General features: G+C 41.4%; 2 protein-coding genes across 4 annotated transcripts in view; one reads left to right on the forward strand and one right to left on the reverse strand.

Moving 5' to 3' along the window:
- The first annotated feature begins 1938 nt into the window (after positions 1–1938).
- On the forward strand, positions 1939–20562 carry kbtbd2 (kelch repeat and BTB (POZ) domain containing 2). Of its 3 annotated transcripts, none has more exons than XM_041189389.1 (4): positions 1939–2136; positions 13809–14321; positions 15201–15366; positions 18063–20562. In XM_041189389.1, exons 2-4 carry the CDS (start codon positions 14152–14154, stop codon positions 19599–19601), a joined length of 1875 nt encoding a protein of 624 aa, XP_041045323.1. In that variant the 5' UTR covers positions 1939–2136; positions 13809–14151; the 3' UTR covers positions 19602–20562. The 3 variants fall into 3 exon arrangements, with proteins under 3 accessions (XP_041045323.1, XP_041045326.1, XP_041045325.1); XM_041189392.1 differs by lacking the exon at positions 1939–2136 and adding an exon at positions 2500–2550; XM_041189391.1 differs by lacking the exon at positions 1939–2136 and adding an exon at positions 2771–2914.
- A 1189-nt stretch (positions 20563–21751) lies between these two features.
- Positions 21752–25923, reverse strand: part of avl9 (AVL9 homolog (S. cerevisiase)) — a 156376-nt gene continuing 152204 nt past the window's right edge. The window contains exons 15-16 of the mRNA XM_041189388.1: positions 24677–24765; positions 21752–23692 (exon numbers count right to left, since the gene is read on the reverse strand). Of these exons, the coding sequence (XP_041045322.1) occupies positions 23577–23692; positions 24677–24765 (205 nt within the window). The 3' untranslated portion in view covers positions 21752–23576. The remainder of the gene's footprint in view (positions 23693–24676; positions 24766–25923) is intronic.

Raw genomic sequence — 25923 nt, forward strand, 5'->3', positions numbered from 1 at the left:
GCCCCTGGTGATCCTGGTGCCCCTGTGGTGACCCTGGTGATCCTGGTGCCCCTGGTGACCCTGGCGCCCTTGGTGACCCTGGTGTCCCTGGTGATCCTGGTGCCCCTGTGGTGATCCTGGTGCCCCTGTGGTGACCCTGGTGACCCTGGTGACCCTGGTGCCCCTGTGGTGACCCTGGTGACCCTGGCACCCCTGGTGACCCTGGTGTCCCTGGTGATCCTGGTGCCCCTGTGGTGACCCTGGTGATCCTGGCACCCCTGGTGATCCTGGTGACCCTGGTGATCCTGGCACCCCTGGTGACCCTGGTACCCCTGGTGACCCTGGTGACCCTGGCGCCCCTGGTGACCCTGGTACCCCTGGTGATCCTGGTGATCCTGGTGCCCCTGTGGTAACCATGGTGACCCTGGTGTCCCTGGTGACCCTGGTGTCCCTGGTGATCCTGGTGCCCCTGTGGTGACCCTGGTGATCCTGGTGCCCCTGTGGTGATCCTGGTGTCCCTGGTGATCCTGGTGATCCTGGTGCCCCTGTGGTGATCCTGGTGTCCCTGGTGATCCTGGTGATCCTGGTGCCCCTGTGGTGATCCTGGTGTCCCTGGTGATCCTGGTGCCCCTGTGGTGATCCTGGTGTCCCTGGTGATCCTGGTGCCCCTGTGGTGATCCTGGTGTCCCTGGTGATCCTGGTGATCCTGGTGCCCCTGTGGTGATCCTGGTGATCCTGGTGCCCCTGTGGCGATCCTGGTGACCCTGGTGACCCTGGTGATCCTGGTGCCCCTGTGGTGATCCTGGTGTCCCTGGTGATCCTGGTGCCCCTGTGGTGATCCTGGTGTCCCTGGTGATCCTGGTGATCCTGGTGCCCCTGTGGTGACCCTGGTGATCCTGGTGCCCCTGTGGTGACCATGGTGACCCTGGTGCCCCTGTGGTGATCCTGGTGTCCCTGGTGATCCTGGTGCCCCTGTGGTGATCCTGGTGACCCTGGTGATCCTGGTGATCCTGGTGCCCCTGTGGTGACCATGGTGACCCTGGTGATCCTGGTGCCCCTGTGGTGATCCTGGTGTCCCTGGTGATCCTGGTGCCCCTGTGGTGACCCTGGTGATCCTGGTGACCCTGGTGACCCTGGTGATCCTGGTGCCCCTGTGGTGACCCTGGTGATCCTGGTGATCCTGGTGCCCCTGTGGTGACCCTGGTGATCCTGGTGCCCCTGTGGTGATCCTGGTGACCCTGGTGATCCTGGTGTCCCTGGTGATCCTGGTGCCCCTGTGGTGATCCTGGTGTCCCTGGTGATCCTGGTGATCCTGGTGCCCCTGTGGTGATCCTGGTGTCCCTGGTGATCCTGGTGATCCTGGTGCCCCTGTGGTGACCATGGTGACCCTGGTGATCCTGGTGACCCTGGCGCCCCTGGTGTCCCTGGTGATCCTGGTGATCCTGGTGCCCCTGTGGTGATCCTGGTGATCCTGGTGCCCCTGTGGTGACCATGGTGACCCTGGTGACCCTGTGGTGATCCTGGTGACCCTGGTGACCCTGGCACCCCTGGTGACCTGTGACCTGCGGGTTGAGAATGGGCCGAATGGAGGAACCAGCCCGAAAATCACTCAGTCGATGTCATCCCAGAATCGACAAGGACCATCCCGACCTCCATGTGAAGTCAGCTTCCAACCTGCAAAAAGAGACAGTCCTAAAGAACTCTGAACATTTTCTTACAACTTTATATTGTACTTACTCCTCATTAAAAGGAGCTTTTATCTCCCTCCATTTCTCGGCTCATTCCAGCCCTTAGAGGACGAGCCTCAGCACCAGCGCCACCTGCTGGGCAGCCTGGGCCTCTGCTTCGCTGGTGGGCGTCAGCGTGCGCGCTCCCGGGGTCAATGCGCGCGCGCTCCCCGTGTCAGTGTGCGCACTCGTGCGGGTGGCGGAGGCGGAGCGGGAGCGATGGGACCGCCCCACGCAGCGGCGTCATGACGTTGGCGCGTTCCGGCGGCCAGTGGCTGTGGGGCCTGTGATGGCGGCGAGGCCGCGGCTTTTGGTACCGGTTTGTCTGCATGGACTGGGCTTCAACGTGGGGCTTGCCAGGGACGCGAATCACGGGCAATAAAATCTTTATGGAGGTCGCGGGAAAGTTTGTGGTTTGTCTTGTTTAAAGGTAAGGCCCATCGGCGGACCGGGAACTCGGCCCCGGTGGGAGTGGCCGGTGAGCCCCAGGGCCCGAGCCCCGGCCCCGGCCCCCTCTCCCTCTCCCTCTCCCGCTCCCTCTCATGGCGCCTCCGGAACTGCTTGGCGGCAAAGCCGTGAGGCCCCGGCGGTAGGTGAAGGGGAGGTTGAGGGCCGGGGTGGGGGGGAGGTTGGGGGCTCGGGGCGGGAGGGCTCGGGGCCGGGGCCGGGGCCGGGGCTCAGGGCCTGGGCCGGGGCGGGAGGGCTCGGGGCTCGGGGCCCTCAGGGCCGGGGCTCCACTCCTCCTGTCCCCGCGCGGCAGGAAGTTGTGTTGCAGCCATTTGCCGCATTTGTGAAGCGGGATGTCGGCTGAGCGGCCTCAGGATGGAAGCTGGGTTTGGAGGAGGTGAGTCTCCCTTGCGGGGACAAACTGCAAACTCATGGAAGCGGCCCCAGCTCCAGATTTCAAGGGCATTAAACCGTTTCTGGATTTAGACGATGAAAGTGGTTCACCTGCGTTTTATATGAGAAATCCAGGAATCCATTTGTGAACCATTGCCGTGTTTTACTGCATCCGTTTGGAAGCAGTAAGTTTGACTTCAGTGTGAGAGATGAGAGGACCAAAAACATTGCTTTGAAATGGAATCTGGATGATTACACTTCAGCTATAAACTTGGAAATATTGTGAACTGTGAGGAGGATAGCGATAGACTTCAAAGAACTTAGGCTGGTAGAATGGATAAACAAGTAGCAGGTGAAATTTAATGCAGGTAAGTGTGACGAGGTACATTTTGGTAGCAAGAATGGGGAGAGGCATATACAATAAAGGATGCATTTCTAAAGGGGGTGCAGAAGGAGAGGAATCTGGAGTACGTGTGAACAAATTGTTGTTGGGGACAGGGCAGGTTGAGATAGTGGTTAATAAGACGTACAGGATCCAGGCTTTATAAATAGAGACATTGAGTAAAAACCAGGAAGCTATGATAATCCTGTAAAAACATTGCTTTAGCTACAAGTAGAGTATTGTATATAGTTCAGGACACCAGACTTTAGGAAATTTGTGAAGGCATTGGAGAATCTTTCCAGAGATTACAAACTTCAGTTACTTGTCTAGGTTGGAGAAGCTGGGGTTGTTTTCGTGATGGAAGAGGAGGTTGAGAGGAGATTTGAAAGAGGTGTTGAACATCATGAGGGGTCTGGAGAGAGTAAATAGAGAGAAACTGTAGAAGGGTTGAAAACCACAACCTGCTACTTTAAGATGATTGGCATAAGAACCAAAGATAATATGCAGAAAACATGTTTACTCAGTGAGTGATTAGCATCTGGAATGCACTACCTGAGTGTGTGGTGGTGGCTTTCAAAAGGAAATTGGATCGTTATTTGAATAGAACAAAATTGCAGGGTTACTGAGAAAAGGCAGGGGAGTGGGGTTAGCTGAGTTGCTCTTGCAGAGAGCTGGGTACAAACACAATGGGTTGAATGGACTCCTCCTGTGCTTTAACCATTCTATGGTTCTGTGAAACGTGCTTTTTCTGGAAATGGGTCTCAGTTTATGTGAAATAATATTCACCCATCTCTTTGAAACATAGGCCACTCAGCCTCTCAACTGCTCCTCCATTCAGTTAGATCACGGCAGATTTGTAACATAACTACGTTTATCTGTCTTTGCTCTGTAACCCTTAATATCCTTGCTCAACAAATCTAGCAATCTCTGTTTTGAAATGTTCAATTGATCCTAAGCTGCAGCAGCTATTTGTGGAGAGATTTCTACTCTGAGTGAAGATGTGGTTCCTGTCATCACGCCATGAATGGCCTGGAACTAATTTTGTTCTGGACCCTCCTGCTAAAAGGAATAGTTTCTTTCTATCTACTTATAAACTGCCTTAAGTATAAATATTGTTATTAGATAAAATCTTAAACTTCTATACTCAAGCATATATAAGTCTAGTCTATGAAACTTGTTCTCAAAATTTAACTTTATTTTAAGCACCATTATGATTCTGGTGAATCTGTGCTGCAAACCTTTGAAGGCCCATATATTCCTGAAATGCAGTGCCCAAAACTGAATGCAGCACTCCAGAAGAGGTCTCAGCAAAGCTCTATACAGCTTTAACTTAATTTCTACCCTTCTTATTCCTCTACAGATCCCTGGGGGACACCACTAACAATGTCAATTTGGGTATATACCTCTTTATCCCTACTCTGTCCCCTGCCCCCTAACCAATCCCTTATCCAGACTAACAAGTTGCCTCCACTTCCATCTGTGCTCATTTTTGTTGAGTCTCTTATGTGGTGCCTTGCCATGCACCTTTTGGTGTCGAAACTGCCTTATCTACATCATTTGTTACCCCATCAGATATCAGTTACTATTGTTAGTCATTTACAAATTCATATCTGTTGTCTCTAATAGTTTATATTTGCCTGAGTGCTCAGTCACTTGGACCTAATAACAGCTTTTAGTAGCTTCTCACAACTGATGTTAGACCAATAGGCCTATAATTAAAATTTATCTCTCAACAGCAATAATTGATATAGCGCCTTTAATGTAGTAAAACATCCCAAGGTGTTTCACAGGAGCAATATGAAACAGAATTATACATGAAACTACATATATTCAGGCGATGGCCAAGAGCTTGGCAGAGGTAGATATTAAGGAGTGTCTTGAAGCAAAAAGAGAGGCAGGGAGAAAGCGATTTTTGGAGGGAATTCCAGATTTTTGGGCTTGGGCAACTTAAGGCATGGCCACCAATAGTGGAGCAGTTAAAATCGAGGATGCTCAAAAGGCCAGAACTAAATGATGCAGATATCTTGGTGAATTGTGGGTCTGTGGGAGATTACAGTGAGAGGGTGAGACTTTACCAGAATTTGAAACCAAGGTTGAGAATTTTAAATAAGAACAGAAAATGCTTGAAATACTCAGCAGGTCAAGTAGCGTCTGTGGGGAGCAAAACAAGAGTTAATGTTTCATGTCTGTGACCTCTCATCCTAGGCCTGAAACATTAACTCTGTTTCTCTCCACAGATGCTACCTGCCCTGCTGAATTTTTCCAACATTTCTGCTTTTATTCCAGCATCTGTGGTGTTTTGCTTCTGTATGGGAGTTTTAAAATCAAAGCATTGCTTGACCGGGAGCCGATGAAGGTCAGTGAGTATGGGGTGATAGGCGAATGGGACTTGGAGCAAGGACATGGGCAGCAGCATTTCAGATGATCTCAACTAAATGAAGGGCAGAATGTGGGATGGCAGCCAAGAGTGAATTAGAATAATGGAGTCTAGGGTAAACAGAGACATGAATGAGGATTTCAGCAGCAGATGAGCTGAGATGGCAGCAAAGTTAGGCACTGTTATAGAGGTGGAAATAGGCGATTTTTAGTAATAACATGGATATGTGGTTGGAAGCAAATATGACACCAAGGATTTTAATTTAGCCTTGGACTGTTGCTAGTGAGAGATATGGAGTTGGTAGCTAGTGTAATTAGTTGATTTTGACCTCCGGGAATTAAGGGATTTGGGGAGCATGCGGGTAAATGGAATTGAAGCCCAAGATCAGCCATGATCATATTGAATAGCGCAGCAGGCTTATTGGGCCATATGGTCTATTCTTGCTCCTATTTCCTGCGTTCTTGTGAACGGAGTTCTGTTTTCCCAGAGGAAGACACAAATAACTTCCCAGAAATGCTAGGGAACCAAGGGTCTAGTGAAGAGGAGGAATTGAAGGAAATTAGTGTTACTAAAAAAATAGTGCTGGAGAAATTAATGGGACTGAAAGCCAATAAATCTCCAGGGCTTGATGATCAACACTCAGGGGTACTAAAGAAGGTGGCCATGGAAATAGTGGATGCGTTGATTGTTATCTTCTAAAATTCTGTAGATTCTGGAACAGCCCCGGCAGATTGGAAGGTGGCAAATGTAACCCCGCTGTTTAAAAAAGGAGGGAGGGAGAAAACGGAATTATAGACCAGTTAGCCTAACATCGAGTAGGGGAAATGCTAGGGCTTATTGTAAACAATGTGATAACAAAACATTTAGAAAATATCAGTGGGATTAGGCAAAGTCAACATGGATTTATGAAAGGGAAATCATGTTTGGCAAACCTACCCGAGTTTTTTGAGGATGTAACTAGAAGACTAGATAAGGGAGAACCAATGGGTGTGGTGTATTTGGACTTTCAGAAAGCATTTGATAAAGTCCCATGTAAGAAGTTAGTGTGCAAAATTAAAGCACATTGGATTGGGGCTAATATGTTGGCATGGTTTGAGAATTGGTTCACAGACAGGAAACAGAGTAGGAATCAATGGGTCTTTTTTGGAGTGACAGGCAGTGGCTAGTGGGGTACTGCAGGGATCAGTGCTTGGGCCCCAGCTATTCACAATATATATCAATGATTTGGATGAGGGATTCAAATGTAATATTTCCAAGTTTGCTGATGACATGAAACTTGGTGGGAATGTGAGTGATGAGAATATTAAGAGGCTTCAAGGCGATTTAGTTAAGTTGAGTGAGTGGGCAAATACATGACAGATGCAATATAAAGTGGATTAATGTGAAGTTATCCACTTTGGTAGGAGAAACAGAATGGCGGAGTATTATTTAAATGGTGAAAGATTGGGAAATGCTGATATACAAAAGGACCTGGGTGTCCTTGTACACCAGTCACTGAAAGCAAGCATGCAGGTGCAGCAAGCAGTTGAGAAGGCAAATAGTATGCTGTGAAAGGACTTGACTACAGGAGCAAGGATGTCTTACTGCAGCTGTACAGGGCCTTGCTGAGACCACACTTGGAGTATTGTGAGCTGTTTTGGTCTCCTTATCTAAGAAAGGATATACTTGCCATAGAGGGATTGCAGCGAAGGTTCACCAGACTGATTCCTGGGATGGCAGGATTGTCGTCTGAGGAGAGAATGGGTCAACTATACATATTAATGGAATTTAGAAGAATGAAAGGGGATCTCATTGAAACGTATAAAATTCTGACAGGGATGGACAGACTGGATGCAGGGATGATGTGTCCTCTGGCAGGGGGTCTAGAACAAGTGGTCATAGTCTCATGATATGGGATAGGCCATTTAGGACTGAGATGAGAAACTTCTTCACTCAGAGGGTGGTGAACCTGTGGAATTCTCTACCACAAAAGGCTGTAGAGGCCAAGTCATTGAATACATTTAAGAAGGAAATAGATTTCTACACCCAAGGTATGGGGAGAGAGCGGGAGTATAGCATTGAGGTAGAGGATCAGCCATGGTCATGTTGAATGGCGGAGCAGGCTCGAAGTATCAAATGACCTACTCCTATTTTCTGTGTTTATGGAGCATGGAATGAAGACAATGCAGTCTTCCCAATATTTAATTGGATTAAAATTCTGCTTATCCAACGCTGGATATCAGACAAGAAATCTGATAATTTAGCAGCAATTAGGGATGGGCAATAAATGCTCACCTAGCCAGCGAAGCCCATATCCCATGAATGATTTTTAAAAAATGGAAAGGTCCCTGATAGTAGAATAACACGGCAATTTTCCAATCCAATAGGACAGTTCCTGAAAGAAAAAAGTTTTGGAAAACTCTGACTAATATGTCAACAATTTTCTTATGTGCTTTTAATACCCTGAGATGGAAACCATTGGGCCCTGGAAATTTGTCAAACCATAACTTTATTATTTTCTCCATCTTCATGTATGTTATTCATATTAAATCTAGTTAGTTTCTCCCACGATTTATTTTTAGTTTCCCTTCTTTCCCTGGCACTTTATTCTCATCCTCTAAAGAAGTCTGCTACTTCCTGATTTCCAATTACAATGGATTGCGTTTCTCATTAAGGGACCTCCAACACTCTTAGGCACACTGTTAATATATTTGTAAAAACCTTTAGTGCTTTCCTTAATGTCCCTTACAATCTTTTTCTTGTATTCTGTTTTTGCAGCTCTAAATATTTACTTTGTTTTTTTCTGCTGCCTTACGCAGTCCATTGGATATCTACTGTTCTTTAACTTTGTATAAGCTCTTTTGGTTTAATATTATCTCACTTTCCTTGCTGATCAAGGCTGTTGAATTACATGCAGAGCTCTTGCCCTTTAGGGCATATGTACAAGTTTTACATTCTACCAGTTACATCTTTTGAACACATCCCATTGTTCATCTGTAGTTTTATTCGTAAATGGTTCTGTCCAGTCTGTTTTTGGTCAATTCCTGCCCCAGTTCTGTAAAGTCAATTTTACCAAAATATAAAATCTTGGTTCATGACTCATCCTTCTCATGCTCAAACCTAATATTGAATTCAATCATGTTACGACCACTTTTACCTGTTAGGTTATTGACTAGCTCAGGCTCATGACTCATCATTAAATCTGAGGTGGATTGCTTTCTTGTTGGTCATAATTTTCCAAAAAACTGCCTTGGCTACATTCAAGAAACCTGTGCCTTTGTTATTTGGGCTGTTCTGCTTCCACCAATCTGTGTGAAAATGAAAGTCTTTCATTATAATAATTCTTTTGCAATATGTTTCTCTGATGTACATGTTTATGTATCCCACTACTACCACTTATAGACTTGCAAGTCTATAAACAACTCCCACCCAAGGTTTGCATCCTTTGATATTTACCCATAGTCATATAACCTGCTCAACTCTACTTCTGTTACTTTTAAGTTTTATGATGAGAGCCAAAGTTGTGCTCATCTCTCTTATAAGTAGTTTTGCTGAAATTGATAATTCCTTCCTGTCACTAGTAAAAAAACTTATGTCTTTTAAAACTAGCCTTCAAATGTGCTAATTAAGGTAGGGCACACTTACCTATAAGATTGCAGCATTTTCTAACTTGTCACCTTTGGGTTATGATTGGTATTTTCACCTTTCTTATTATTAAGTTTATTTTGGGTCAGAAAAAAAAGCATAGGGAGTAATTATGTGAAGAATGTAAAATAAAAGCAAAACCTGTTATTTCCTTATAAATACCATATTGGCATTCTTAGTTATTCACCAAGCTTGAGCTCTGGACAGAACAGTACCTTAAATGGTGGAGAATGTGACATAAGGAATGGATCAGTGTACGTAACTATCAATGCATGTTTGCACATTCTTCCAGCCTCAGCATTCTTGGGGATTTTTGTAATAAATTTCCGGAATGTTAACACCTGTGCATAAGCAATAAGCATGCATTATTCCTTTTGCATAGCTCTTTTGCAGAACATTAATTTTGTAGGCTGTTGTTCTTCTGGTTCTCCAGCTTTGATATTTTAATCTTATTCCAAACAATTCAAGTTGAATGAAAGCAAAATACTGCAGATGCTGGAAGTCTGAAACAAAAACAAAAAATGCTGGAAAAACTTGGCAGGTCTAACAGCTCCTGTGGAGAGAAAGACAGTTAACATTTCAAGTCTGTATGACTTCTTCAGAACTAAGAAGTAGAAAAGTGGTGAAATATATACTGTTTAAGGCGGGTGGAACAGGTGGAGCTGGATAGAAGGCCAGCAATAGGAGGAGGCAAAGGAGAGATTGCGAAAGATGTCATAAACGAAAGGTCAAAGGGTTGTTAACAGTGGTGGTTCTGGCTGAAGGAGTGCTAATGGTGACATTAAGAGTGGAAAGCAGAATGTGATAATGGCCAGACCAGGGTAAGTACTCTGGAAAGTGACAGATGGCCCTAGTGGGGGGGGGGGAACGGCGATGGGAAAAAAGATTGAAAAAGCTGGGGATAAAACAATGAATAACATGGAAATAAATTTTAAAAATAGTAACATTGAAAATAAGTGGGGAAAAAGTAAATAAAAATTAAAGAAAAAATAAAAATGAATAAGAAAAAACGGGGTGGGGGGGGGTGGGGGGCGGTGCGGACTCAGAAAGGGGGTGGGGATGGAGGAGAGAGCTCATGGTCTGAAGTTGTTGAACTCAATATTCAGTCTGGAAGGCTGTAAAGTGCCTAGTTGAAAGATGAGCTGCTGTTCCTCCAGTTTGCTTTGAGATTCACTGGAACAATGCAGCAAGCCAAGGACGGACATGTGGGCAAGAGAGCAGGGTGGAGTGTTGAAATGGCAAACGACAGGGAAGTCTGGGTCATGCTTGCAAATTCAAGTTGAACGTTTGCTTCATACTAGAACCAGATGACTGGAGTAGGCAGCAAAGTCTGTGATATTTAATTAACTCCTTTCCTGGACAATATCACCAACTCTACATGATTGCAGGATTTGCAATATGGTTCACTAATATTCAGACTTTTTGTCTTGTCCCCTTGAGAGCCCCACACACAGTTTGACAGAACTGCCATTCATTTTCAATTTCTAAGATTTGAATACTAATAGAACTTGGTGTTCTAACTTAGTTTTATCCACGAATTAAGCTGCAGTAAGAAGAATATTTCCAATCCAAATCTCCAGACTCTTAGAATTCAAACAACAAACTAGAGTAAAGAATGCAAGGTAAATTTGCCAATCTCAGGCTTCCAACTGGGAGTTGAGCTTGTTGAATGTGGGTCAAAAATTAGGGCTACAGTGTTATTTCAATTTCAAATTTCCATATGCTCTGTCCTCTCTTATATTCCTTCTTCATTACAATGACCTCCCCATTCAAACCCTATCTATTATTTTGATTGACCCCTCTCAAAACCTCTTTCAATCTGTAAAACACTACAACTTTTGTTCTTCAGGACTTTCATTGAGGAAACGAAAATTATATTCAATGTCTTTTCAATTTCTTGTTTCTTGCAAGTCCAATCAAATTATCATCTCTCCCCTTCACTCCACGCTTCCTACTTGGCCTGTCAACATTCTGGTGTTGTCATTTGCCTATGGTCTCAAATGGAAGCCCTAAATTTCCTTCATTACTTTAGCTACTACCAAGAAGCTGAGTGTTCAAGTCAAGCACTTTTGTCCACAACTCTCTTGAATAATACTGATACAAAAGACACTTCTGCTGCCCCTCTTCCACGGAATATGAGAAAAAAGCTGAGATTGAAAACTCTGGAATAGTATGCGTGGTATGTGACTTTGAGGGATGCAGATGAGATAATCATTGCTTGATTATCAATGTTGGTCATATGAGCTAAGAATCTTCATCAAGTGATTGCCCCCTCTCTACGTAATCATTTGATTAATTCTGGTTCTTATTATTTTAACGTGTGCCTCAACAGCATTTATCTAGAATGGCTATGCTACTAAATTCCTGTCTTTCAGCTCCGCAGTGACAATCGGGGCCAAATTAATTCACTCCATTGTTGGCCCTTTCTCTGTCAAGTCACTCTTGATATTGTCCACCCAGTGCTTCCTTAGTCTTCCTTAGCTTTTTGCTCCATGTACCTCTGTGCGGGCCTCGAAAAATGTTCTAGCTGTCTTCTTCCATTCTGGAAACATGCCCAAACTATTGTATTCATCTGTCTTGGATTTTCTTACTTGCCCAAGGGATGTTCTCAATCTTGATACTTTGTGCCCTTCATGGCCCCAGTATTCATCTCAATCAACTTGGCTCTATGTCAGCATTTTTGCTCATATCACTACTCATGTTCCAACACTCAAATCTTATAATAATATGGAAAAAACCATTGCTTCATAACCTCTTACCTTCATTTTACCAAAATATCTTGAGCCTTTCCACATCCTACTTAATGTTCTAAAAGCAGCAGAAGTTAGACCATTCTGAATGAATGAGTCCCCTATTGGCCATGATTTCACAGATTTTGGCCCTATTGGGGGCTACAAAATATGTAGCATGCACATGGGCTTCCACATCATCTTGTAGACAGTGGTCAAGCTACTCAGTAGCTTTCTCTCATGTCTCAAATCGCAAATGAGGCTGGAATATCTGGGATCACTGTGTGTAGAAGTGGCCCAGAAACACAATGCAGAATTGTAATAATGGACCTGGACAAGAATGTGGAACGTCATCACCTTCCAACAAAACTTCCATGTGTATAATATTTGCATTGCTTCCATTCTCCTGAATACCTCAGAATTGAGGTGAATAACAGATGTATTTAAGGGGAAACTAAAAAGGCACAAGGGAGAGAAAAATATGCAGCGAGGCTCGAACAAAGAGGAATAGGAAGAGGCTTATGTGGAGCATAAATACTGGCATAAACCATGTCATATGTCAAATATGAACTCACTTTCAAACACACCAGGAAAAGATTGACACACTAGATGAGTGGTATCTTCACCATAGTCGCTGCTTTTGGTGGTGTGGCTTCATTGCAAGTAGTCGGATCAAAAAGGTGACTCACCAATGCATGTCACAATTTTAAGATGTTTGGCATCTTGACCGATCCCTTGATATCCCTAGGACAGATGATGTATAATGTGGGCAAATGTAAACTTGTTCACTTTGGCGGAAGAATACAGAAGTGTGATACTATTTAAATGGAGAATGATTGCAGAACTTGGTGGTACAGAGGGATCTGGGTGTCTGGTACACACATCACAAAAAAGTTAGTATGCAGGTACAGTAAGTGATTAGGAAGGCACATGGAATGTTACCATTTATTGCAAGGGGAATGGATTATAAAAGTAGGGAGGTTTTACTGCAGCTGTAAAGGCCTTGGTGAGACTATACCTAGAGTAGTGCGTGCAGTTTGGTGGTCTTATTTGAAAAAGCATATAATTGCATCAGGAGCAGTTAAGAGAAGATTCACTTGACTCATTCTTGGGATGAAGGGTTTTTCTTAGGAAGAAAGATTGAACAGGTTGTACCTATACTCACTGTAGTTTAGAAGAATGGGAGGTGATCTTATTGAAACATGTAAGATCCTGAGGGGACTTGATAAGGTAGATACTGGGAGGATGTTTCTCCTTTGGGTGAGTCTAAAACTAGGGAACAAAGTTTAAGAATAAGAGGTCTCCCTTTTAAGACAAATGACCTTTTTTTCTCCGGAGGGCACCTGTGGAATTTTTTTCCCTGGAGAGCAGTAGGAGACTGGGTCATTGAATTTATTCAAGGCTGAATTAAATAGATTTTTGATAGACAAGGGAGTCGAGGATTATGGAGGGGTCAACAGTAAAATGGAGTTGCGACCACAACCAGATCAGCCACAATCTTATTGAATGGCAGAGCAGGCTCAAAAACCGAATGGCCAACTCTGAAGTCCTATATTCCTCATTAACTGTCTGTATTTTAAGTGGCAGATCCATATGGTATTTCTCACTTTTCCAGATCTCTTGTTCCAGGAAGTTTGCTCGCTTAAAATGTGCGTAATGCTTTGTATTTATAAACAGAGTAGCTATGATCATAGAGAATTGGAAATTTATATTTGATCGCAATGCTGCTTGGACATTTCAATGTTTTAAAATATTCCAGTCGTGGCTCAGTGATGGTATTGATTCTGTGTCAAATATTCCAAGTGTTCAATGTATAATTTGCATAATGTATAAACTTCTGATTTGGTTGAAGATTAGCTGCTTTACTCCAGAAAGCCAATTGGCGAAGGATAGTACTGGAGCCAGTGTTTACTCTGTTATATTTATTTACAGAGTAAAACATTACAAACATACACCTGCTAACTCAATCACACCATGGTTTAACAAATATCTTCTTATATGTGCTCAGATGAAACACCAATTAATGGCCACAATCTGTACATAAAAATAGCATACAATCAGCAATAAATAATGTACAATTAACAGCAGGTGTTTACTCAACTTTAGTTGAGTAATTCAGTCTCTAATCTTTTGTTTCTTTTTTTCTCTAGGCACTGATACTGTCTAGCACCCGGATCACTAATGTGCCCACAAAATCTACGCTACCTCAAAGTTAGTCATGTACTGTGACACAATTTGTCTGAATGGAAATGCTGCAACTTGCCACAAGAATCATTTGGAGTACAGAGTTTGATATGATTGTATGAAATGACCCAGGGCTATTTCAAAGTGGAACGTTCTGCTGTCAGAAGTCTATTAGGATTGTTTTACAACTTTCAACCATAGTAAATAAATCAGTGCTCAGTACTTATTTCAACAGAAACTTCAGTTTTCAAGCTGTGTTGCAGAGATTTCATCAAACTGGGTGAAGCTTCTTATTGTTGGAATGCAATCATGTCCAATAAGGAAGAGAAGCAGATCAATACTGAATATGCTGTATCTTTGTTGGAGCAGCTTAAATGCTTCTATGACCAGCAGCTATTGACTGACATAGTTTTAATCGCAGAGAGCACTGAATTCCCATGCCATAAGATGGTTCTCGCTACATGTAGTTCCTACTTCAGGTAAATTGCAGTCTTTGTATTTTCCTGCCAACTGTTTTCTAAGATTAAATTAATTCATTAATAGGGAGTTTTATCTGTTTTTGAGAGAATTTTGAAATAAGTTTTATTTTTAAATATCTATTCAACTCCTACTTTACAGTGTTGAGTTTTCTGATCTTTAACTTCTGAGACCTAAAAGCTTGAAATATTCCTTTTCAGAGAACCTTATTAATTTGAATTGCTATGGACTGTCAATTGGTTTTAATCAAAAACCTGAATAGAAATGGCAGCTTGATTTTCTTTTTAGGTTTTGAAACTGTAAATTTGTATTGGATTATGGTGACCATTCTTGATGGTCCATGTGTATAAGTCTTAGGCTGCAGAAACCAGAATTGACATGGAGATAGATCAATGTAAGTTTGAAGCATGACAAGGAGGAAAGTGTCCATCTTTTGATAGCAATAAAAAATAAAATGGCACTTTAATATTCAGGATTAAAGGAACTCCACTCCTTTGAACCTTTGCAGTCAGTGCAATTAAAGCACTCACTGATTCAAATTCCTTTTGGAAATGAATGGACTATTTGATCTCCCTTCTTCTCAACAATGTCTGGGGCATGGAATCAAAATGCTGTTCTCTTTGAGTTTGCTGTCATATTGAGTATATACATTTCTTTCCTTTGATTCTGTATAAGGCAGCATTCTGGAAGTTTGAAGAAACTTCTCTTTCTCTCTTCTGCAGCAGCTGTTAGCATTCGAGGAATATATTGTTGGAAACATTGTAGATACATCTGAAAATTAATGCAGATTACTCAAAGAAATTGTATCTACTGTTGGCTCAGTAATTTCCCTTTGTCTCATGGTACTTAAAACTAGTAACTTATGTTGGATCTTTCTCCAGGGCCATGTTTATGAGTGGATTGAGTGAAAGCAAGCAGACACATGTTCACTTGCAGAATGTGGATGCACCCACGCTTCAGATAATCATTAGATATGCATACACGGGTAACCTGGCAATAAATGACAGCACTGTGGAACAGCTCTATGAGACATCATCCTTTCTGCAGGTAAGAATATTAGATTAACTGAAGCTAGTTTCTCCAAGTTTGTACTCTAAAGCATGTGCTAAAAAGGATCCAATTACCTCTTTGAGGGCAGAGCTGCTGTTTGCATAAAAGTTTAGACTTACAAAGTAGATACTAGAAGGAGCATTATAAGAATGCAGAGCACCATTGGAGTGACTGAAGCATATAAAAAAGCATTGGAAGAGCAGCAGCAGGGAAAACAAACTGCATAAATTTGCAAAAGTGACATTACAGTCAATAGAATGAAGGGCCTGGTGCAAGACAAATTATGTCACAATGAGCACGGAGCAACAGCTCTGAGGTTGAGTAAATAGTAAGTAATTTGTCTTTTTAGCAAAAGCAGTCTACCTAATTTTATTTCAGACTATTAATAAACAGGTTAAAGATGAGATACCAGCACAGGTAATGTCGGAAGTGTAATATGTGGTAGTTTGTGGGCACAGACTGTTCTGGATTCCCACATCTGCAGGAAATATCTCCAATTTTAATCACTTGGCTCAAAGCCATTGAGTTGGAGTGTCCGTTCGAGATATTCTGAAACATAATGTGGTAGTAGGGAGAAAAATTTCGGGATAGTTTTATCCAGAACAAAATCACACTACAGAGGAAAGCAGAGGTTCAGGAAGTGTAGGCGCCAAGTGGCAGGTGGTTGAGAAGGAGGTTCTGCAAGCATTGGTCCTGTTTTAACAAGTAGTGTACCTGTCAGGAGAAAGAAAAAGACTTGCAAAGCGGCAGCCACATTGCACACCCAGGTATGGTGGCTCAGAAGGCTGCCTTAGGAGGGGCAAAGGGGCAGATAAAGTACCCTGCAGCCACCAGCTAGTCCCAAAGGCTGTGTTGTCTGCTTGGTGCCAGAACCTGTGCAAATGGTGTACTTGGAATTCCAAAAGGCATTTGATAAGATGCTACTTCAAAAGTTACTTCACAAAACAAGAGCTCATGGAGCAAGGAGCAACATATTAACATGGATAGAGGATTGATTAGCTACCAGGAAGGAGAGAGTAAGGATAAATATGTCATTTAGGTTTGGCAAATTGTAACTAGTGGGAATGCAATTGGGATCAAAGCTGGGGCCTCAACTATTTACAATCTATATCAATAGCTTGCATGAAGGGACCAAATGTATATGAACATATGAACATGAAGCAGGAGTAGACTCTGCTATTTGATCATGGCTGATCTGATAGTAACCTCAAATCTGCATCCTGCCTAGCTCCGATAACCAATCACTCTCTTGCTTACCAAAAATCTATCCACCTCTGCTTTAAAAATATCCAAAGACTCTGCTTCCACCATCAAGTCCCAAGGTTGCTAAATTTGTTGATGGCACAAAGATAAGTAGGAAAATAAGCTACTAAGAGGACATAGAGTCTACAAAGGGATTTAGATAGGTTAAGTGAGTGGACAAAAAATTGGCAGATGGAGTAGAACAGGGGCAAATGTGAATTCATCCACTTTAGCAGGAAGAATAGAAAAGCAGTATATTAAATGGAGATCGACTGCAGAACTCTGCGATACAGAGGGACCTGGGTGTCCTGGTACTTGAATCATAAAAGGTTGGTATGCAGGTACAGCAAGTGATTTTGAAGGTAAATGTTAGGAGGTGTTGGCACAGCTACATGGCCTTTTCTGAGTCCATATTTGGAAAACTCTAAAGTTCTGATCTCCTTACTTAAGAAAGGACATAATTATATTAGATGCAGTTCAGACAAGGTTCACTTGATTCATCCCTGGGATGAAGGGGTTAGCTTATGAGGATAGGTTGGACTGGTTGGGCCTGTATCCATTGGAGTTTAGAAGAACAACAAGTGATCTTATTGAAACAAAGAAGATCCTGAGGGGACTTGATGATGAGAGAATGTTTCCCCTTGTGGGGGAGTCTGGAGCTAGGGAACACAGTTTAAAAATTAGGAGTCTCCCATTTAAGACTGGGGTGAGAATTTCTTTTCTCACAAAGGGTCGTTAAGCCTGTGTAATTCTCTTCCCTGCAAAGCAGTGGAGACTGTGTCGTTGAATATATCCAAGGCTGAGTTAGATTTTTGATTGATAAGGGAGAGCCTAACCAGTCCATGTATGTCCTCCAAATGAATATTATTCCTAATCCTGTGTGTGTGCCCTGTATCACAGTAGTGTTGTGAAATCATTAGTGCCACCACAACACGTAAATAGAGCCTCTATTTAACATCCATAGGAGAAAAACCTCTGACCATACAGTACTCTCTTGGCACAAATTGTGGAATGGCCCTTGACAGTACTAACATCCGTGCTTGGATTGAGTGTGCCCAACTAGCTGCTAATTTTTATAAAAGGAGTGATGTATTTAATTAAATTCTCCTTCTCTCTCTCTTCTCACCCCAGCACTTGTTTGAACACAGCTGAAATTAGCCACTACAAGGAATACTGGGGCGACTCATTCTTACCCAGGGCATTGAGGAGGTGCCATTGATGAGAGCAACCACTTTTGCTAATTATCAGAACATGCTAGAAAAATACTAATGAAGTCTGATTGGGAGCTCATTCAGATTAATCAAAAGTGTACCCTGTCTCTCAACGTTCACTTACCTTTGTTCACTGGTTCACCTGCTGGATTCTTTAGCTTATTCCGTGCAATTATTTTCTCCAAGTTTAAGATGGAATTAAAATCTGTGTTGATTTAAATGATCTCCCTCTTCCTGCAGGTGGAAAACGTGTCTCAACGTTGCCGAGAATATTTAATTAAGAAAATTAATGCTGAGAACTGCGTCCGATTATTGAGCTTTGCAGACTTGTACAGCTGTGAGGAGCTGAAAGTAAGCGCAAAGCGAATGGTGGAGCACAAATTCACTGCTGTTTACCATCAAGATGCTTTTTTGCAGCTTTCACATGATCTTCTGATAGATATCCTCAGCAGTGACAACTTAAATGTGGAGAAGGAAGAGACAGTCCGTGAAGCTGCTATGGTGTGGCTTGAGTATGACACCGAATCACGATCCCAGTATCTATCTTCAGTCCTTGGCCAAATAAGAATTGATGCACTGTCTGAGGTAACACAGAGGGCCTGGTTCCAAGGCTTACCACCTAATGATAAGTCTGTGGTGGTGCAAGGACTGTACAAATCTATGCCAAAATTTTTCAAACCTAGACTTGGTATGACTAAAGAAGAGATGCTAATATTCACTGAAGCCTCTGGTGAAAGTCCTCGTTCTTCCTTTTGTGCTGTTTGCTACAGCCCTCAGGCAGAGAAAGTGTACAAACTCTGTAACCCACCTGGAGATTTGCAGCGAGTAGGGACACTTGTTACTCCTGACAATGATATTTACATCGCAGGTGGACAGGTACCTTTAAAAACTTCTATCACCAATAATAGTAAGGCAAGTAAACTTCAGGCTGCATATAGACCTGTGAATTGTTTCTACCTGTTTGATGCTCAACAGAACACATGGGTTCCAAAGACTCCAATGTTATGTGCTCGCAACCGACCTTCATTGGTTTGCTGTGAAGGATACATCTATGCAATCGGAGGGGACAATGTTGGTGGGGAAATGAACAAACGGACCGTGGAAAGGTATGATTGTGAAACAGATGAATGGACTTTAGTGAATCCCTTGCCCTGTGCTTGGCAGTGGAATGCAGCGGTAGTAGTGGAAGACTACATTTATGTTATGGCACACAATCTAACATTTTGCTACTGTCCACGTACTGACTCATGGGTTGAAATGGCTGCACGTCAAACAAGCAGGTGTTTTGCCTCAGCTGCAGCTTTTGGAGACAAAATTTTCTACATTGGTGGTTTGCATATTGGAAATAACTCAGGCATCCGAATACCCTCAAGCACTGTTGATGGTTCTTCTGTAACTGTCGAAGTATATGATGTGATCAAAAATGAGTGGAAGATAGCAACTAATATCCCTGCAAAGCGCTACTCTGACCCCTGTGTAAGAGCGGTGGTGGTCTTGAACTGCCTGTGTGTGTTCATGAGAGACACTCACATGAATGAGAAACCCAAGTATGCAATCTATCAGTACAACATGGAGCTGGACCAATGGATCCTGCGTCAGTCTATTTCAGAACGAGTCCTTTGGGATCTTGGCAAAGATTTTCGGTGCACTATGGGGAAACTTTACCCCTCGTGTCTGGAAGAATCTCTATGGAAGCCTCCACCTTCTCTATTCTCACAAGATGGAGCCGATGAGTTTGAGTTGGATGGAGAGATGGTTACTTTGCCGTTGAATAGTTAGCCAGATATGGGCACACAGATGCTGTGGATTCCTAAGACATACATAGCACAGGAATATGTATGTCACAAGCTTCCAGATCATGACGGGGTTTATTTTAACAAATTAAGCAGTAACTGTGTTCTGCACAGCATGTCACTAAGTTTGCATAGTATTGTGTAAATAACTGAGAATACAGTTGTGTTGTATCATCTACTACTCCTAGATACCATGTGTTCTGCTAAAGAGATTATTGCATTATTGTTACAATGTGACTAATTTACAAAAGAAACGTTTTATTTACACAATTATCCCTGGATTTGACCATGAAGATACAAAATCATGTAGATCTTCCCAGTAAAAATAGGCTGAGCAAGGTGGCTGGCTGCAGGTTCAGTCAAAGGTCGTATTTGTTTGACACAAGTCTCCAATTTCCATAAAATATTCCCATTTATTCCAGGTTGCAGGCCTACCAAGCAGCTGGTAGTTTACCAGGTGTATTAGTGGGGGCTGTGTAGTGACTGCCAGCCTCTCGTAGTGCGGGTCTATGTGGAGCTTCAATCATTTAATGTCCCTCCACGTTGCAAGTAACATAGGCTCATCCATATTACAACTTCCTGCTGCTGAATTTTCATTTGTAAGACAAGTTTTAGTAACAACCAGGTTTTTATTTTGTATTTCATTAATTTAAGGCAACTGTTACTGTAGTGTGATTGTGTATAGGTATCCTAGCCGTTAGGTTTTTAATACAGTTGGTTTGAGTGAAAAGTTTCAAGAATGAACTGTATCCTGCGTGCAGGAGAGCAGAACGGACCCAGCACTGCTCTGGCATAATTCTGAGGAACCACTAGCAGTTGTTGGGCTCTCCATTCTAACATGAGCACAGGTGCTTCATGAAATCCCTACTCGCATGTTCAGCTGCATTGTGTTCCTTTGGCACTGTATTTTGAATTAAATTAATTTATTAAAACCCTTCACAAGTAAATGTTTGTTTTGCTTTTGTGATGCAGAACTTGGAGAATATCTGTACAATACTAACTTCTGCAAGTTTTCAGACATTTTGGCAAAGTTTCCTATTTGGATGGATAAACCAGAAACTGGCATTGCAGCTGAACTCGGTGTGATTGCTGTAATGTCTTTATTAATGTCACAGAATTTATTCCTTATGCTTTATGTTGATATTCACTACTTGCTGCAGCATACTTAGTTGACAGTGGTTTTTGGGGGTACAGATTTCCAGGGATGACCACCTCCAGCTCTAATTTAAAATCAGTTACGTAGCTCTAGGATTAGGGTTACGCCATGACTCTACTGTTATCAGTGTAGCTGTAAAGTGGCATGTTTCTCTAAGCCTGCAATTGAACAGCAAAATTGATGGTATTTCCTGGACTAATGTGACTTTGTTTTGCAGGAGATTGTAAGATTCTTTAAACAGAGAACTGGTTTTGCTCTCCTAATCTTGAAACTTCTAAGTACGTTTTCACAAACTATTGCTTCAATGTTTGGAGAGGGAAGAAAACATTTTCACTTCTCCACTGTAAACTCAACTAAATATTTCAACATACCTCTACTGGAGGTTGGTAAAATCACAACTGATTTTAGGGAGGGGTTTTAAAACAGTCTAACTCAGCATTTTATTCATATTAAGTTACTGACATTGCCTTTCAGTAAATGTCAAATGAAATTCAGCATAACTAGAGAGTGGCTGTTGGACTTAGAAACATTAAGCATGTCCAGCAGACTGGCACTTGTACTGTGGTCAGCGGTTACTTACATAGAAAGCCTTTTGGTCAGATTTTGTGTTGTAATGGTTGACATCAAAATTTTAAATTTTTTTTTAAGTAACATTTAACAACAGGTATAACAGACTATTGCACCTTGCAGATGGTGTTTAAAAACGATGACCCTTTCAGGAACTATTCAAAGAGCAGGGGAATTTTGTGTTTTTGGCCAGTATTTGATCTCACTCACTACCATCTATTTGACCAGATAATTTGTTTTATTTTGAGATATCGCTGTGCTCAAATTGACTACAGTGCTTTCCTACATTACAGTTCAAAATAACTAATTTGCTGTGAAGTGCAAGGCCATGAATGTTTTGTTCTATATGGAATAAACAAGACCTTTATGTTGTCAATACATCAGGCAAAGCAATAAGATCCTGAACTCTTAACTGCAGTTGGAGAAATCAGTTTTATAGAAGTATTAATCAAGTCTAAACTAAACATGTAACCTTATAGCTGTGCAAGAATCCTAAAAACAGCAAAAACATTTCTGATGACATAATTACAAGAAAGACTGATTTCTTTGGTACATAACATGTTTATAGCAAAGTTCATTGTTTGAGTGAATAGAAATATAATAAAACATCTGCAAGGCTATAATTTCTGTAGAATAACACATCAAAACTATAGTATATATCTCAGCAGTTTCACAAAATTTAAATATTTGAATAAAATATAATTAGGTGTTTGTGATAAATCCAATACAAAGATCTTTTGTGAAACAATACTTTTGACACTAGTATCTGGTTACAATTTGATTCTGCATTCAGAAAAAGCTGTTTGGATGACATATAGTTCAGCAGGTTTCATCAGAAAATGAGAAAACTTGCACAGGAAAAGGACCCTTGATTAAATGATTATAACCAGTCTCAATTGGATCTAAAGATATTAAACCCCTGTATGAAAATTTAAATTGTGTACTTGAAACATGACTGAAGACAGACTCATGTTTAATTCTCTCTCTTTCCTCCTTCCTGCCTCCCCTTCCCAACCCACCTCCAAAAAAAACACTGATACAGAACTTGGCCAAGGAATAACTTCACTACTTTGTTATTTATCAAAGGTGACAAACTGGGCAACCAACTGTGGAACTTTGCATTTTACTAGTTTAAGTAGCTTTTAATAGAGGGTCGTCCCCTGAATATTTGCTAATGACAAAGATGGAATCATCCAAAGTTGTTTTTCTGGTATCAGAATACAGAGTAAACTGCATTTTTAAGACTCTATTTCACAATAACCAACTAACTTCACATTAGATACAGGAAAATAACATGCTCAGAATGGCTTACAACAAATAAAAAAACAAGTATCTTGGAGCATGACTGGACTTTTGCAAAGCTCAATGCAATTTCTTTGTACTGAATATAGCACTCCATTGCACATTCCCATTACAAGCACAAAGATGGATCAAAAATTAGTGTTTAGTTTTCAAGATTTTAAGATACCTAATTTTTTTTAAACACTTTTGGGTGGAATGGGGTGGGTGGGGATTAAACCCACAATAATGTTTTCGTTTTTACTGATAGTGTCTTTTAATGCAACCTGTTCATATTGAAACGCATGAAGCCTAGTGTCGTTCCTTGCAAAAACATTGGAATATTTTAATTGTTGCTTAAAAATTGAGATATATAATTTTATGCCAGACAGTGTTCTCCTTTTATAGCAGAAAGTGAGTTAAGTACAGAAGTGGATTCTAATTAAAAAGAGCTACTCATTTTAGTAATTTGGTTTAGTGACCATAATTGGCAGAGTCTACCAATAGTTTGTTTCAAAGTTGAAAAATTAAATGTAAAATGTAAGCTGTTTACCAATTTATGCTTCAATGCTAATAACTCCAATTTCAAATTAGGAAATGCACTTGGAGGGGGAAGAATTTAGTTCATACATTTATCCATGGACCTCTATTGTTTGACATAAAATGTGAGGAAAAAATAACTGTGACAATCAGGCATTGGCTGCAGTGAAACAATTGAATTACCCAAAACACGTTCTACATTTAATCAGCAAGCATTCAATAGTGAAAACTCAGTTGATTTCATTTTGGAACTATATACATGAAATACGTAAACACTGATGCATCTCATCTTCATTATCCAGCACTGGAAATAGGATACAGAGCTTGACTTATTAATAAAAGGAATGGTTATTGATGAGTCCCAGCTCACTACACGATAATATTGGAATAGCCAGTGCATGCAATAAGCCTCTGATGTGATCAATGTTTCCCAGTTTGTCTCTCGGAGTAGGTTGTTGTGGACTGTTGATTGAAGGTAGAAAACCAAGAAGTCATAGCAGACTTGGCGCTCGTGAGTGCCCCTCCTACAGACTGACCTGTATCAAGAAGCAACAAAAGGAAACATTTTTGCAGGTCTGATCTTTATCCAGTTCAAATACTCAGGACACACAACTTGCTTATGTCTTTTAGGTCAATTATGCACATTTAAGCAATTATTTTGTACTTAAATATGCAAGAATTTAAAAAAGGTTTTCAAATGCAGTGCGAGTCAGTATCAAAAGAAAAAAAGACAAATTATGATGTCACCCCTTCGTTCTAATGAAAAGTGCACAGCCAAAACATTGTAAGCTTTCTTGTCTCTTTACATATGCGGCATATTTTAAGCATCTCTAGTTTTGCTTTTTATTCCACACATACAGACCTGATGAGAGCTGATCTTAGTTATGTATGCCATAGTGTAGTATAGTTAACCATCAAAATCAGAATTAGGAAAAGCTATATTATTCAGTTGTGTGTACTTCTACTTTTCTCACTCCTGACAAATATAACTGTCTGTTGTCTAAAACAAGTTGAGCATTTTGTGAAGTTGGAGAACACACTTGACAACTCAAAACTAAAACCTTGTGTCTACTGAAAGGGATTCAAAACTCCTATCATATCAGTTATTCTATGTTTATAGTCTTTTAGCATGAGTGGTAGCACTTTCCTGAGCACAGAATAAGTTCCAAAATGGTATGATATAAACACACTCCTACAAATGGATTTAATGTAAAAGCACTTGCTATGGAGCTGCTCAAAACAAAGGCAATCTAACAGTTAAAGACAAACTGATGGAATGTGAATAACATCATCCTATTTTAATGACTGTAAAAAAATCTATTAAAAATTGCATGCTTGGGAGGCCAGTGATCAGCACTCCATTCATAGGTTTGCTTGAATATGTATAACATTATATAAACAGCAATGAGGACCAGGAAGGGAAGTTGGATAGTCAGCAGTTAGTACACCAATTTCCGCTTCGACTCATTCTGAAAATAATACTTATTTATCAAACTCTTCCAAACAATGCTATGTCTTACCGACTGCCTTTCCTGTCTGCACCATACTGCGGCTCGTGGAGATCATTGCATTGCCAAGTTTCTTCCCACGTTCACTATTCTGTACAGAACTGAAACAAAGAAACATCCAGTGAAGAACCTTCATTGTCATGGAGAAAAGTGAGATATTGACAAAGTGATTGCAATCTTCAGCTCAATGGAAGGTTGTCAGGGTTTGTGTGGCATACAGAAATTATGTCTGTTCCCCAGGCAGTATCGCTTTCAGAACTACTTTCAATATTGGTTTCAAATTTCCATAATAGCCATTAAAAGCTGCATTAGTACACTTCGAATTTTAGACAGGATTATGTATCAAGGATTCCAGGGAAAAAAAATACTGCAAATTAACTTCGAATACAAAAGGCTTCATCATTCTTCAAATCATTGCTGTCAACACCAACTCTAAGTATGGAAGTCCTATAATATCAACATTTTATTTTTTTCCCTTATTAAACTAATCTCATAAAATAGAAAATGATTGTGTTGAACCTCAACAGTAAACAGAGAAACCACCCTTTTTGACACTGCCCCTTAAAGGAATTTATTAAGATTGCTTATTTTGTTCCCATTTTGGTTAATGTTTCAAGTCCATATGACTCTTCTTGAGGGATCTGGGTGTCCTGGTACATGAATCATAAATAATATGCAGGTACAGCAAATAATAAGGAAGGCAAATGGAATATTGGCATGGACTGTAAAGGAAAGATAGTATAAAAGTAGGGCAGTGATGCTATTGCTGTACAGGGCCTTAGTGAGACTGCAACGCCGATGCTACCAGACCTGCTGAGTTTTTCCAGGTAATTCTATTTTTGTTTTGGATTTCCAGCATCTGCAGTTTTTTGTTTTTATTTTTGCACCTGGAGTACTGTGTACAGTTTTGGTTTTGTCACTTAAGAAAGAATATAATTGCATTTAAGCAGTTCAGACTGCTCATTAGAGTTGAGAAGAATGAGAGGTGATCTTAGAAATATTTAAGATCCTGAGGGCACTTGACAGGATGGATGCTGAGATATTTTTCCTCTTGTGGGAGAGTCTAGAACTATGGGACACAGTTTAAAACTTAGAGGTCTCCCAAGAGATGATGAGAATTTTTTCTCTCAGAAGATCGTTAGCATATGTAATTCTCTTCCCCAGAGAGCACTGAAGACTTGAGTCATAGATTTTTGATCGACAAAGGAGTCAAGGGTTTGGGGGGCGGGCACACAGCAAAGCGGAGTTCAGGCCATAAT

This window comes from Carcharodon carcharias, chromosome 6, assembly GCF_017639515.1.
Source record: "Carcharodon carcharias isolate sCarCar2 chromosome 6, sCarCar2.pri, whole genome shotgun sequence".
Lineage (NCBI taxonomy): Eukaryota > Metazoa > Chordata > Chondrichthyes > Lamniformes > Lamnidae > Carcharodon > Carcharodon carcharias.

Bases quoted from the DNA above. Each gene is read 5' to 3' on its own strand.
- kbtbd2 (XM_041189389.1), top strand. From the start codon at position 14,152: ATGTCCAATAAGGAAGAGAAGCAGATCAATACTGAATATGCTGTATCT. The intron at 14,322-15,200 runs GTAAATTGCAGT...ATCTTTCTCCAG, and splicing joins ACATGTAGTTCCTACTTCAG to GGCCATGTTTATGAGTGGAT. The intron at 15,367-18,062 runs GTAAGAATATTA...CTCTTCCTGCAG, and splicing joins AGACATCATCCTTTCTGCAG to GTGGAAAACGTGTCTCAACG.